The sequence below is a fragment of the Bos indicus genome, chromosome 1, assembly GCF_029378745.1.
Source record: "Bos indicus isolate NIAB-ARS_2022 breed Sahiwal x Tharparkar chromosome 1, NIAB-ARS_B.indTharparkar_mat_pri_1.0, whole genome shotgun sequence".
Lineage (NCBI taxonomy): Eukaryota > Metazoa > Chordata > Mammalia > Artiodactyla > Bovidae > Bos > Bos indicus.
Genome location: NC_091760.1, coordinates 95,126,077 through 95,141,897, shown reverse-complemented (window position 1 = coordinate 95,141,897; position 15,821 = coordinate 95,126,077). Strand labels below are relative to the sequence as shown.

Here is a 15,821-nt window from a genome sequence, read left to right as displayed (position 1 = left end):
GGATTCCTGTTTTAAAGGAACTCCACTCCAATACTCTTGCCTGGAAAATCCCATGGACGGAGGGGCCCAGTGGGCTGCAGTCCATGGGGTCGCTAGGAGTTGGACACAACTGAGCGACTTCACTTTCACTTTTCACTTTCATGCATTGGAGAAGGAAATGGCAACCCACTTCAGTGTTCTTGCCTGGAGAATCCCAGGGACACGGGAGCCTGGTGGGCTGCTGTCTATGGGGTGGCACAGAGTCGGACACGACTGAAGTGACTTAGCAGCAGCAGCAGCAGACTGGAATAGGAGTTTAAAACATACACACCTAATTATAACCAAATAGAAAGTTCTGAACCTCATGAGAGAGGTTTAGTTAAGGTATTTGGAGATATGTGTGGTGAGAATTTTGCTCCTCTTCCAGTTTAGGGAAGGTGTTGGGCTGGAATTTTCAATGGTTGAACACTGAAAAAGTATCATACAGAAGATGCAAATTGAAATGAGTTTTAAAGCATGATTATTATTAGTGCATGCAAAGAATATGGGTAGGAAGTATATTTGAGATTATTCCAACAGTACAAAAGACTAATCCTTAACGGTATTACAGAATAGTCCAGGGGAATTTGAGTTGAGGGTGGGTTAAGGGTAGGGTGGAGCTGAAACACCAATACTTTGGCCACCCAAAATGAAGAGCTGACTCATTAGGAAAGACCATGATGCTGGGAAAGATAGAAGGCAGGAGGAGAGGGGACAACAGAGGATGAGATGGTTGGATAGCATCACCGACTCAATGGACATGAATTTGAGCAAGCTCTGGGTGTTGGTGATGGACAGGGAAGCCTGGCATGCTGCAGTCCATGGGGTTGCAAAGAGTTGGACACAGCTGACCTACTGAGCTGAACTGAACTAAGGGTAGAGTTTAGGGTGTGAATATAGTAACAGCCACCTCATGTGAAGAGTTGACTCATTGGAAAAGACTCTGATGCTGGGAGGGATTGGGGGCAGGAGGAGAAGGGGACGACAGAGGATGAGATGGCTGGATGGCATCACCGACTCAATGGATGTGAGTTTGAGTGAACTCAGGGAGATGCTGATGGACAGGGAGGCCTGGCGTGCTGTGATTCATGGGGTCAGAAAGAGTCTGACACAACTGAGCACAGGACTGAGCGACTGAACTGAACTGATAGTAACAGATGAGATAAGATTGCTTACTCCAGACTGGGGTAGGCCTTTGTACAGTGTGCTAGGTCATTTGTTGTTAAAGAATTTTTGATAGGAAGGGAAAGATAGTAACATTTGACTTGTATTTTAGAAAGTCATTTGGTTCACTTTGAAGGAGGTATTGAAGAAGGGGAAACAAATTGTGGAGGCAAGATCAATTTGAAGATTATTTCAGCACTCTTGGTTAGAGATTTTAATAAACTAAACTTCTTAGGATAGTATCAGTGAGAATGAAAAAAGGATAGATTTGAGATATATTGGAAAGGTAGAATCAGTTTTTAGCTAACTAATTTTAAATGCGGGATTAAAACACAGTAAAAATATTTTAAGATATTGTTTCCTAAGAGTACTGAGAAGTTTTAATCTAGATGTATTTTGATGGTCTGAATATTTTTGTTTAGGATTTTTAATGAAATGTTGACTACATAAAGGAATGCTTATAAATGGTTATAGATATCTTTGCATCTTCTATTACGTTTTTCCCCAATCCCGTTTCTTTTCCCTCTCTCATAGATAACCATTACCTGGAGTTTTGTGCTTACCATTTTCCTTATAGATCTATCATATATATGTAGAAAATCAAACTGTCTAAATGTAACAGTATATATTTTTTAGTGAATTGCTTTTTTCACTTGATAGAAATGTTCTTAAGATACATCTGTGTCATTGCATGTGGCAGTAATTCATTTTCCTGTATGATTATATCCACCTAATTAACTTTTATTTTTAGTAGACATTGGAATTTGTTTTGATGTTCTCATTGCTGTTTGTTTTTACTGTTACTAGTAGTGCTTTTGTGAGTATTCTTACTCATGGCTGCTTGAGAACATATACTGGGCAGAAATCTGGAATTTCTGGGTCATTGGTTAAACATACTTCTGACTTTACTGGAAATTGTAAATATGTTGGAATCTAGGTTTTGTATGGCTCTTCTGTTCTCACTGAGGCTTTTATAGGTGAAGCTTAACTTTCATCGATTTAGGCAAATGTCTTTGGGAAAAAGGTTGGTTTAGTACTCAGCTTTCTACTTTCACTTAGATTTTGGCCTCTGAAGGTACCTCACTTTCTTGTCAGCTTGTTGATGTATTCAGACAGAGGTTTTTCTTACTTCATTATTTTGTTTTCAGCAAGTAGGTGCTCATCATACTTGCAAAAATGGAAGGCCTGAATATACATAGGTATTTTTGGGGAAGAGGTGGTAAACTGTTGTAAGAACAATTCATAATCTTTATGAAGTTTCTTACTATTTACAGTGTTCTTTCTTTTCTTCCTCTCTCCTCCCTCCCTCCTTCCTTTCATTAATCCCATCCTGGCCTTTGTGCTATTGTCATGTTACTGCTACATATGTTAACCCAATAATACATCATTATTTTTACTAGAATTTTAACTATACAGTGAAATTGACTCTTTGAAACATTTAACATTTCTATCTCCCCCCAAAACTCCTGTTACTCTTCCTTTATGTCACACCTTTTTCTCATTTCAACTCCTGGTAATCACTAATCTCTTCTTTGTTACTCTAATTTTTTTTTAATGTCATAAGATAGAGTCATAGTATACAACCTGTTCCTTTGGGTTTTATCTAACTTGTGTGTATAAATAGTTTGATCCTTTTGCTGAGTAGTATACCACTGTATGGATGTACCACAGTTTATCTATTGACTTATTAAAAGGACATTTGGGTTGTTTCCAGTTTTGAGTGGTTATCAATAGAGCTGTTACAGATATTTGTGTACAAGTTTTCTATGGACATAAATTTTCATTTCTCTTGGGTAAACACCTAGGAGTGATACTGCTGGATCATATGGTAAGTAATGCTTGATTTCAAAAGAAACCATCAAGCCTTTTTGCAGAGGGGCTGTACAGTTTTGCTCTTCAACCAGTAACATGTAAAAGTTCCAGTTGCTCACGTCCTCACCATTGCTTTATGTTATCAGTTGTTTTTTATTTTAGCCATTCAAACACGTGTATAGTATTATCTCATCCTGGCTTTAATTTACATTTCAAAAAGACTAGTGATACTGAACATCTCTGTCCTTATTTGATATCTGTATATCTTGTTTTAATTGAAATAACTAAAGATTTTACTTGTTTTTAATTGGATTATTTTCCTTCCAGAGTTTTGAGAATTCTTTATATATTTTGAATATAGTCCTTTGTTAGATAATGTGATTTGCAGACATTTTTTTCCTATTCTATAATATGTTTTCTTGTTGTAAGTTTTTTGCTGAGTTGTTTTTAGTTTTGATAAAGTCCAATTTATCAGTTTTTTTTTTCTTTTATACATCATGGGTTTGATTTCGTATTTAAACACTCTACATAAGCCTAAGTCACAAGGTTTTCTCCTAAGTTTTCTTCTAAATATTTCATAGTTGTGAGTTTTTTCTTTAGGTCTATGATAATTTTGAGTTAATTTTTGTATAAATATTATATTTGGGCTGAGGTTTATCTTGCCTGGAGAATCCCATGGACAGAGGAGCATGGTGGGCTACAGTCCACTGGATCGCAAAGAGTCGGACACAACCGAGCGACTTCACTTTTCACTTTCACTTTCATTTGTTTTGCCTATGGCAAATGGTGTTTTAGTACCATGTGTTGGACAACTAGCCTTCCTGCACTAAATTGCTTTTGCACCTTTGTCAAAAAATTTGCATGGATTCGTTTCTAGAGTCTGTATTCTGTTCTGTTGATAATGAATGTTTCTCTCTTCACCAGTGTTGCACAATACTGGAGCTTGATAGTAAGAAGCTCTTTGCCCTTCCATATGAATCTTTAGAATCAGATTTTATCTATGAGAAGTCCTGGCATTTTTGATAGGCATTAGGGTAAATCCTTATATCAATTTGGGAATGGGGGACAGTTGACATTTTTACGGTGTTGAATCTTTCAGTCCATGACTGTATGTCTTCATTTATTTAGGTCTTCTTTGATTTCTTTCATCAACATTCTGTAGTTTTCAGCATCATGTACGTGATTTATTCTATTTATACTTAAGCATTTTAGTTTTTTATTGTAAATGGTACTGTTTTTTAACCTTCGGTTTCAGTTTGTACAATACTGGTTTACAGAAATATGATTTTTTTTTCAGTGTGCCTGCATGCATGTGTGTGCATGCATGCATGTGCATGCTGACCTTGTATCCTAAGACCTTGCTAAATTCACTTACTAGTTCTAGGAGTATTTTTTTAAGATTGATAGAAGCAGCAGCATGGATACAGACAGGTCTTCTAGCTTCAAATCCAGTCTTTTTCCCCTAAACCAAGTTTTTGTTGCTATCAGTTCAAAACATTTAGTACCTATATTAAAGTATGATTCCTTATTGCTTTCTTCCTTAGTAACTTGAATTAAAAAAGTAGAAATTACTCTGTATCACACTAACAATTTTAATGATTTGTAGGACTGTGATAAACTTTTACTAGATTCTAATTAATATTTTGTTACAAGATTTTATATATATACACACACACACACACACACACACCCCCACAGATGTGTGAATAAACAGGATAAAATAGACTAGAAAATGTTATGAGAAAAGGTCTCAAATTTAGGTTAGGAAGAAGTATTTTTCTTTTCCATTAATATCTTCTCTCTCCTTTATCACTATTAAATAATTCTTTTCTTCTTCCAGTTTACCTAATCTAGTTTTGTTTTGCCCTTTAGTTATTTCAAGTACCATTGGAAGAGGAAGGACAACGAGGTGGGCCTATCCTTGCACCGGAAGAAATTAAGACGATTTTTGGTAGTATTCCAGATATCTTTGATGTGCACACTAAGATAAAGGTAAATTTGTATATGTTAGTGTGGTAGTAATTCTTTTTAGATTATGTATATTTCCTGTGATTTTTAATGTACTTCTAGTTAGCTAAATAAATTTTGTATTTAAAACTTTTTAATCCCTCATTTATTCCTTTGAATCACTTGCCTCTTTGCTCTAGCACCTTATTAATGTTTCTTTCCTGCTACCTGTGTTTTTACTTTGATTAATTTGAAAATAAAGAATTTAGACCTTATAAAGTCTTTTCTATTAAGATAATGTGTTTGCTAATACTATTTTTCTTGTTCTTCTTCTGCTATTCATCTTGGGTTGTATGTTTTTGTTTGGTTTGTTTAAAAAATGGAAGTGGGAAAAGGTTAGAGATCATTTCATTCATTCCTCTCTCTCTCTCTTTATGTATATAGTCAGATGAATGCCAAAACTGTAAAAGACAATGCTGTCTACTTTTATTATAATAATTTTCCTTTGTTGAAGGGTCCCTGGACTCCAGGTATCAATCTCTCATAGTAAAGTAATTTGGGGAAAGATTTAGATGAACTCTTAAAAGTAATTTAGCTTTATTTCCTCTTCATATATGATGCTGGAGCACAACTGATCAGTTTTCTTCTCAGAACAACCCATTTTGATGTTTATTACAGCTTTGTGGCAGTATCATAGCCAGTGAGGTTTATTTGAGGCACAATATTATTGCTAATTTATCTTTTCCCTAATGTTTACTCCATGTTACAATAAAATGATCAGTCTGAGTTACAGAATGTTTTCAAACAAATACATTAACTTACTTTTGATTTTAGTGCATGTTGTAGACAAAAATATGAAAGATCTGTAAGTTAATAAAAATGCAGTTTATCGAATGCTTATATTTTGTATTTTTTCAAAATCCTTGACCATATTTCACCTATTTCTAGATTTACAAGTAAGTTTGAAGGAGTCTTTCTTTTCTTAAAAGGTTAAAAAGCTATGGAATCTCAGGCTAGTTTATCCCTATTTCCAAGTAGGATTCTGAATATTTGAAGAGTAAAGTCTTCTTGGAATGGTCTTTTTTTTTTTTCCTCATGAGAAACATTGAGAGGTATAAAGATAGAGTAGAATGGCAAGCAGATTTTCATCTTGGTGTTTTGCTGCTAATTTGGTCACTTGGTGACTTGGTCACTTGCTGCTAAAGATCACTTGGTGTCAGTCACTTTAGCCATTCTGGGTATGCAAATTTCCATCTAATATAAAATGTTACAAACTTTTTATGTGTACAGATCATAATCTCAGTTTGGCATATTTTGTTCTCTGATTCACTGGACCTTCTTTTGTTGTTAATTTTTTTTACTGAATAAATGGTTATTTTAAAATTCTATATTGTTTTACAATTTTGGAAAGTTTTGTATACATGATTTCATATAATCCCATAATAACCCTGTTTGCCCTCACTATTATATTGCCCTTCTCACTTCGGTCTCCCCAAGGGTAACCATTAGTTTGTGCTCTATATCTGTGTCTGCTTTTATGTTTCCTTCACTAGTGAGTCACTGGAGCTTTGAAAACGATTGTTACCTTTTAGTTTTCTAATGTGTAACCCAATTTTTTAAGCTTCTTCTACAAACTTGGATTACCAATATTTCAAGTAGTAGTTGTTTATTAGCTAATTTCAGGTTTGTCATGCATTTAAAATATTAAAGCCTATGGTTTTTTTCCTACCACGAAACCAATATGTGCTGTCAAACATTTATAAAATAAAGGAGAAAAGGAAAAAGTAGAAAATACCTATAATTCTGTAACCCAAATACTCCCAAAATTATGCTGTATTTTCTTTGTCTTTTTTTTGCATGATATTTTTTTCTTTTTTTCCTTTTAAATGTAGCCTGCCCTTTATCAGGTACTGCCACATCCACTGAACATTATCAAGAAGTTGATACTCTAATTGTCTACATTTTACAGATGTGAAACTGCTATGTACAGAGATTGAATAATTTTTCTAAAGTCAATCATGTAATAAATGCTGGGCATTGACTGACTTTGAACCCTTTTTTGTCTAACTTCAAAGTCTGTTCTCCTAAACCCTTATAAAGTTTTCTTGCTCCCAACCCCCTTTTTTTATGAGATAAACTTAACATGTTACATTGTGTTAGTTTTAGGTATACAACAATAATGGATTCATATGGGTATGTATTGCAAAATGATCACCACAATAAATTTAGTTAAGATCTACCACCACACATAGTTTGTTTTTTGTTTTTTTCTTTATGTTGAGAACTATTTAGCTCCACTTTATTGGCAGCTTTCAGATACACAAATAGCGTTGTTGACTATAGTCACCATACTCTACGTTACATCTTCAGGCTGGAGTAAGTGAAATAACTGGAAATTTGCCTTTTGACCGCCTTTACCCATTTTACCCACCCTCCTTCCCGTCTCTGGCGACTGCCAGTCTGTATCTATGAGATTTTTGTGTTTGTTTTTCGTGGGATTTTTTTAGATTCCACATGTAAGTAAGATCATATAGTACTTATCTTTCTCTGACTTATCTCATGTATTATAATACCCTCAAGGACTATACATGTTATTACAGAAGGCATAATGGCTTTTTCATGGCTAAATAGTATTTTATTGTATATCCCACATTTTCTTTATCCATTCATTAATTCATGGACATTTAGGTTCTTTCCACGTCCTGATTTACTAATGCTATATTGCTTCTTGATTATATGCTGTATATATTCTTTCAGTATGTAAATGAGTAAATCATGTAAATATGGCTTAAACTTGTACAGTTCTTCATATCATAATGGTATGGTATTCCTAAGAAGCACTGGTATTTGTATTTTATAACATTGCATAGTGGTTACAGATTTGGACTGTGGAATAAAGTAGATTTGGGTTCAAAGTAAGTTAACTTTAATTGCTTCAGTTTTCTTCTCTGTAAAATGGGGATAGTAGTGTCTGAATCATGAGTGGTTGTTTTGTGAAGGATTAAAATCATTTTTTACCCACTGTGTTTACAACCACTCTGGCAGTTAGATTTGTTTCAGTAGATATTTGCTGAATATTGGCCATGCTACTTTTTAAATGTCCAAATCAGGACTGGAAGTTAAATTTATTTTGTCATCTTAGATATTATGTGTACACCTTTAGCCTCATTCTTCATTTGTCTGCAACTTATAGCATGCTAATGGTTAGCTTAAGATGAGAATGTCTGAGATTGTTATCAGCATCTTTTTCTGTGTGTGAATTTTTCCTTTTCATTGCTAATCAGCATTGGTTCTTGATGTGCAAAACCTGCTTTTGTATGGAACTATGAAGAAACAAAAGAGAAAGAGGAGTTGAGGGAGGACTTTTCTTTTTATGTTTATGCTTTGTTATTTGTTAATTTAGTGTTAAGTCTCAGGACCTTGAACTTGTTTCAGGAACAGGTTTGTATTGGGGAGTCTGCTGATTTGGTGTCTTGTGCAGTGAGCTAAGTAAAAGAGAAACCCATTTTGTGTAAAAGTAGATGATAATGGTATAGAAGAAATCTTAGCAAGGAAGAAAAGAAAGAAAGAGCTTAACTTTCTTAGTCCAATCTGTTTACAACTTCCTCTACTTTTTAAATAGGCTTTGGGAGCTCTGTGCTCAGTGTGTTAGAACTATAGAGTTTTCCTTTCTTACTGCCAGGAGGTAATGTTGGGAGCATCCTATGGAGAATTGTGTATGGACAAGGAGGAGACATGTCCCAGGGTCTGTACTAAACCGAGTCAAGCATATTCCCACAGAAACATCGTAAGAAATGATGGCACTATGACTAATACTCTTGGGGGCTCACCTGCCCACCTGACTCCCCATTTCTAATGGCGATAGCTGTGCTATAGGTCTAGTAGAATGACATGGAATCTGGAGTCAGACAAGCATGAGTGTGAATACTGGTTCACAACTGTGTGATTTGGGGCAAGTTGAAAATGGCAACCCACTCCAGTACTCTTGCCTGGAAAATCCCACGGACTGAGGAGCCTGGTAGGCTACAGTCCATGGGGTCGCAAAGAGTCAGACACGACTGAGTGACTTCACTTCACTTCACTTCAATCTCTCTAAGCCTTAGTTTCTTTATTACTTAGTCTCTGAAGAGGTGGAAATAATACACAGAAGAACTGTACAAAAAAGATCTTCACGACCCAGATAATCACGATGCTGTGATCACTCATCTAGAGCCAGAGATCCTGGAATGTGAAGTCAAGTGGGCCTTAGAAAGCATCACTACGAACAAAGCTAGTGGAGGTGATGGAATTCCAGTTGAGCTATTTCAAATCCTGAAAGATGATGCTGTGAAAGTGCTGCACTCAATATGCCAGCAAATTTGGAAAACTCAGCAGTGGCCACAAGACTGGAAAAGGTCAGTTTTCATTCCAATCCCAGAGAAAGGCAATGCCAAAGAATGCTCAAACTATCGCACAATTGCACTCATCTCACACTCTAGTAAAGTAATGCTCAAAATTCTCCAAGCCAGGCTTCAGTAATATGTGAACTGTGAACTTCCTGATGTTCAAGCTGGTTTTAGAAAAGGCAGAGGAACCAGAGATCAAATTGCCAACATCCACTGGATCATGGAAAAAGCAAGAGAGTTCCAGAAAAACATCTATTTCTGCTTTATTGACTATGCTAAAGCCTTTGACTGTGTAGATTACAATGAACTGTGGAAAATTGTGAAAGAGATGGGAATACCAGACCACCTGACCTGCCTCTTGAGAAATCTGTATGCAGGTCAGGAAGCAACAGTTAGAACTGGACATGGAACAACAGACTGGTTCCAAATAGAAAAAGGAGTACATCAAGGCTGTATATTGTCACCCTGCTTATTTAACTTATATGCAGAGTACATCATGAGAAACGCTGGACTGGAAGAAACACAAGCTGGAATCAAGATTGCCGGGAGAAATATCAATAACCTCAGATACGCAGATGACACCACCCTTATGGCAGAAAGTGAAGAGGTCAAAAGCCTCTTGATGAAAGTGAAAGTGGAGAGTGAAAAAGTTGGCTTAGAGTTCAACATTCAGAAAACGAAGATCATGGCATCCGGTCCCATCACTTCATGGGAAATAGATGGGGAAACAGTGGACACGGTGTCAGACATTATTTTTTTGGGCTCCAAAATCACTGCAGATGGTGACTGCAGCCATGAAATTAAAAGGTGCTTACTCCTTGGAAGGAAAGTTATGTCCAACCTAGATAGCATATTGAAAAGCAGAGACATGACTTTGCCAACAAAGGTCTGTCTAATCAAGGCTATAGTTTTTCCTATGGTCATGCATGGATGTGAGAGTTGGACTGTGAAGAAGGCTGAGCACCGAAGAATTGATGCTTTTGAACTGTGATGTTGGAGAAGACTCTTGAGAGTCCCTTGGACTGCAAGGAGATCCACCCAGTCCATTCTGAAGGAGATCAGCCCTGGGATTTCTTTGGAAGGAATGATGCTAAAGCTGAAACTCCAGTCCTTTGGCCACCTCATGCGAAGAGTTGACTCATTGGTAAAGACTCTGATGCTGGGAGGGATTGGGGGCAAGAGGAGAAGGGGACACCAGAGGATGAGATGGCAGGATGGCATCACTGACTCGATGGACGTGAGTCTGAGTGAACTCTGGGAGTTGGTGATGGACAGGGAGGCCTGGTGTGCTGCAATTCATGGAGTCGCAAAGAGTCGGACATGACTTAGCAACTGAACTGAACTGAACTGAGCCGGCCAAGTGATTAGGGCAGAGATCTTTATTTAATCAACAGGCTTAAGTATTTAAAGGTTAACCAGATACAGTAGACTTTTTCAGGTGGCCTGGAGATTATTTTACTTTCTGATTGCAATGGTCTCATATAACTATATACCACCATCCTGTAATTGTTTACACTTTAAAAATGTACCGCTAGATTATATTTGTGAAGCTATAGGTTTTTTCTCTTTTACAGCACAGTTTTCCAAATATCTCCCATATTTATATTAAACACATAGGAAAAGATATTTAATAGTAACTTACTGAGCACTACTGTCTGTTAGGGTTTCTTCTAAGTGCTATACAAATATTAGCTAATTTAATCCTTTATGAGATAGGAGTCATTTATATACTTATTTTTCAGAATAAAAAATTGAGGCACTTATAGGTTAAGTAGTTTGCCCAAGGACACAACACTTAACAGGCTCTAGAGCCAGTATTTAAAACAGACTAGTCCGTGCTAGAATTCACTGCATTATATTGTTCCAAGATTATTCTTATGTATAATCCTTTTATTCTTTTGTTTCTTTCAAGTACAATTTTAAATAATTAAATCTTAATTCTTGACTCTGTAGGCTGTTTAATTATTCTTGGTTTGAGTTTACCTTGCGCTACTGAAAGTAAATTTTTCCCTTTTGACTTTTCTGAATCTGCAGAGTATAGGATGTGAAGTGAAGTGAAGTGATAGTTGCTCAGTCGTGTCTGACTCTTTGCAACCCCATGGGCTCTACAGTCCATGGAATTCTCCAGGCCAGAATACTGGAGTGGGTAGCCTTTCCCTTCTCCAGGGGATCTTCCCAACCCAGGTATCTAACCCAGGTTTCCCGCACTGCAGGTGGATTCTTTACCACTTGAGCCACAAGGGAAGCCCAGAGTATAGGATAATGGTTCTTAAATTATTTGGTTTCAGGATCCCTTTTCATTCTTAAAAAATGATTGAGGAACTTGTGTTTGCTGCTGCTGCTAAGTCGCTTCAGTCGTGTCCGACTCTGTGCGACCCCGTAGATGGCAGCCCACGAGGCTCCCCCGTCCCTGGGATTCTCCAGGCAAGAACACTGGAGTGGGTTGCCATTTCCTTCTCCAACGCATGAAATTGAAAAGTGAAAGTGAAGTTGCTCAGTTGTGTCTGACTCCTAGCGACCCCATGGACTGCAGCCTACCAGGCTCCTCCGTCCATGGGTTTTTCCAGGCAAGAGTAGTGGAGTGGGTTGCCATTGTTTATGTAGGTTTTATTTATTCATATTAATTGATTTTGAAATTGAAACAGAAAGTTTAAAAATACTTTTAAAGATGCCTCAGTTTTTTAACAGTTTCATTGAAGTACATTTTACATCTTTAAACTCAACCTTTTTTAAAATATATGATTCACTGATTTTAGTAAGTCACCAAATCATGCAGCCGTCACCATATACATTTTAGAACATCTTCATCTTACCCACTGAGATCCTTCATGCCCATTCCTAGCCCTGGTCCAGGAAACCACTAATCTATTTTATGTCTTACAAATTTGCCTTTTCTAGACATTGCATATAAACATAAATATATAATAGGTAATGTCTTATGTCTGGCTTCTTTAACTTAGTATATTTTTGAATTTCATGTATGATTTAGCACGTTAGTAGTTTGTTCCTTTGTGTGGCCAGGTAATAGTCCATTATAAGGATATGCTGCGTTTCTTTATCCATTCACCAGTTGATAGAAATTTAGGTTGTTTCCAGTTTTTGGCAGTTATGAATCATGCTGATATGAACATTGCAGATCTTTGTTTGGGTGTGTTTTCATTCTCTTCCATAGATACTTACGAGTAGAATTGCTGGGTTATATTGGCAGTCTTCATTTAAAAATTTTGAGAAACTATCAGGTTTTTACATCATTTTATATTCTGAATAGTAATGTATATGCATTCAAATTTCTATCCATTCTTTCCGGTACTTATACGTTTTCTTTTATAACCATTCTAGGATATAAAATGATTTTATTTGCATTTCCCTAATAATTAATGATGTTGAGCGTCTTTTCATCTGCTTCTTTTTCTTTTGTATATTATTCTTGTGAAATGTGTGCTTAGATCTGGCGCCCATTTTTTGGTTGTGTTGTGTGTTGGCTTACCAAGTTGTAAAGGTTCTCTGTAAATTCTTGGTACAAGTCCTTTATTAGCTATGTGTTTTGCAGATATTTCCTCCCAGCCTGTTGTTGCTTATTTCATTTTTGGTATTCTTTTGGAATACCAAAATTTTTAATTTTGATGAAGTCCGGTTTATCCATTTTTTAAAATGTAATGTGCTTTTGCTGTTATATCTAAGAAATTTTTGCCTAACCCAAGATTTTGAAGATTTTCTCCTGTGTTTTCTTCTAGAAGGTGTATTGTTTTAGCTCTTACAGTTAGATCTATAACTTGAGTTCATTTTTGGCTAAGGTGAAGGTTTAAAGATCATCTTTTTGTATGTGGATATACAATATTAAGAAGAGGTGGCAAGAATACACAGAAGAACTATACAAAAGAGATCTTCATGATCCAGATAACCATGATGCTGTGATCACTCACCTAGAGCCAGACATCCTGGAATGCAAAGTCAGGTAGGCCTTAGGAAGCATCACTATGAACAAAGCTAGTGGAGGTGATAGAATTTTAGTTGAGATATTTCAAATCCTGAAAGATGATGCTGTGAAAGTGCTGCACTCAATATGCCAGCAAATTTGGAAAACTCAGCAGTGGCCACAGGACCAGTTTTCATTCCAGTCCCAAAGAAAGGCAATGCCAAAGAATGTTGAAACCACACACAATTGTACTCATTTCACATGCTAGCAAAGTAATGCTCAAAATTCTCCAAGCAAGGCTTCAGTGGTACGGGAACAGAGAACTTCCAGATGTTCAAGCTGGATTTAAAAAAGGCAGAGGAAGCAGAAATCAAATTGCCAACATCTGTTGGATCATGGAAAAAGCAGGAGAGTTCCAGAAAAACATCTACTTCTGCTTCATTGACTACGCTAAAGCCTTTGACTATGAGGATCACAATAACCTGTGGAAAATTCTTAAAGAGATGGGAATACCAGACCACCTGACCTGCCTCCTGAGAAATCTGTATGCAGGTCAAGAAGGAACAGTTAGAACCAGACACGGAACACTGGACTGGTTCCAAATTGGGAAGAAGTATGTCAAGGCCATATTGTCACCCTGCTTATTTAACTTATATGCAGAGTACATCATGAGAAATTCTGGGCTGGATGAAGCACAAGCTGGAATCAAGATTGCCAAGAGAAATATCAATAACCTCAGGTGTGCAGATGACACTATCCTAATGGCAGAAAGTGAAGAGGAATGAAAGAGCTTCTTGATGAAAGTGAAATAGGAGAATGAAAAAGCTGGCTTAAAACTCAGCATTCAGAAAACTAAAATCATGGTATCCCGCCCCACCACTTATGGCAACTAGATGGGAAACAATGGAAACAGTGACAGACTTTATTTTCTTGGGCTCCAAAATCACTGCAGATGGTGATTGCAGCTATGAAATTAAAAGATACTTGCTCTTTAGAAGAAAAGCTATGACCAACCTAGACAGCATATTAAAAAGCAGAGACATTACTTAGCCAACAAAGGTCCATCTAGTCAAAGCTATGTTTTTTCCAATAGTCATGTATGGATGTGAGAGTTGGACTGTAAAGAAAGCTGAGCACCAAAGAATTGATGCTTTTGAGCTGTGGTGTTGGAGAAGACTCTTAAGAGTCCCTTGGACTGCAAGGAGATCCAACCAGTCCATCCTAAAGGATATCAGTCCTGGGTGTTTATTGGAAGGACTGATGCTGAAGCTGAAACTCCAATACTTTGGCCACCTGATGTAAAGAACTGACTCATTTGAAAAGACCCTGATGCTGGGAAAGATTGAAGGCGGGAAAGGTAGGGGATGACAGAGGATGAGATGGTTTGGATGGCATCACCAACTCGATCGACATGAGTTTGAGCAAGCTTCAGGAATTGGTGATGGACAGGGAGGCCTGGTATGCTACAGTCCGTGGGGTCAGAAAGAGTTGGACATGACTGAGTGACTCAACTGAACTGAACTGAACTCATGCAATTTTAAAAATATATGTTAATAATAATGACTCCTTATGTGGTAGTATAAATAACATGTTCTTTTCTAAAATAACTAATTTCCAAAACAGAAACAGTGATGTTGATTTGTTTTGCCTTTTTTTTGTCTGGCTTAATAGAAAACTTGTTTCTCCTGTCTACTGCTTAATTCATTCTATTGCAGTATCACACATCATGTCACCTCCATATGACTCTGTTGTATCCTTATGAGAGAATCAAGGAGTCAAATAATGCCTTCATATTGTAATGAAAATAGTTTAATCTTATGGATCCCACTAAAAATATCTGTTGGGAAAGTGTCTGCATGTAACAGTTTGAGAACCTCTTGTATAAGTGTATTGATTAATTTCTACTTTAAAGTCACTTTTAGAATTTCAGTTAGGGCATGTCATTTCTTACCATTTCATCATCTGGTTTTATTATCTTAGAAAGCTTTTAAATATCTTCTAAATTTTTACAAATAAGTAATATTTTAGGATGATGATTGAGAAATAAGCCCAGGAATTAGCAGATCATGGTCAATGGACCAAATCCAGCCAGTTAAGCATTTTAGTAAAGTTTTACTTACTTTCATAAATAGAGTTTTATTGATACACAGCCACTCACAATTATTTATATATTGTTTATGGTTCTATTCTACAAAGACAGAATTGAGGACTTGTGACAGAAACCATATGGCCTGTAAGCCTTAAAATATTTGCCATTTGGCCCTTTAAGTAACGTTTGCTGACCTCTATTATAGATTACAGTTTCTAATGGCTGATGCTTCAGCAGCCAAGATCAAAGGTGCTTTTCTATAATTAATTAATTCTTTAATTAATGAACCAATCAGCTGTATAGTTAAATTAATTATACTTCCACATCATACTGGGAAATTAGACTTAGTCTTATTGATTTGGCATTCTTTATGTTTTCTTAATTATTTTTCAAAGGATATTTTTCTTGTCAAAAAATTAATTTCTTATTGAGAAAGAATGTTATTGTTATATATGCCAAATTAAGGTACTCTGTAAAGTATGTCTTTCAA

General features: G+C 36.4%; 1 protein-coding gene across 8 annotated transcripts in view; it reads left to right on the top strand.

The window, feature by feature from the left end:
* Positions 1-15,821, top strand: part of ECT2 (epithelial cell transforming 2) — a 60,336-nt gene that overhangs the window by 18,992 nt on the left and 25,523 nt on the right. For all 8 annotated transcript variants that reach the window (XM_070791825.1, XM_070791849.1, XM_070791842.1 and 5 more), the window contains one exon: positions 4,867-4,986. In XM_070791825.1, coding sequence (XP_070647926.1) covers positions 4,867-4,986 — 120 coding nt within the window. The remainder of the gene's footprint in view (positions 1-4,866; positions 4,987-15,821) is intronic.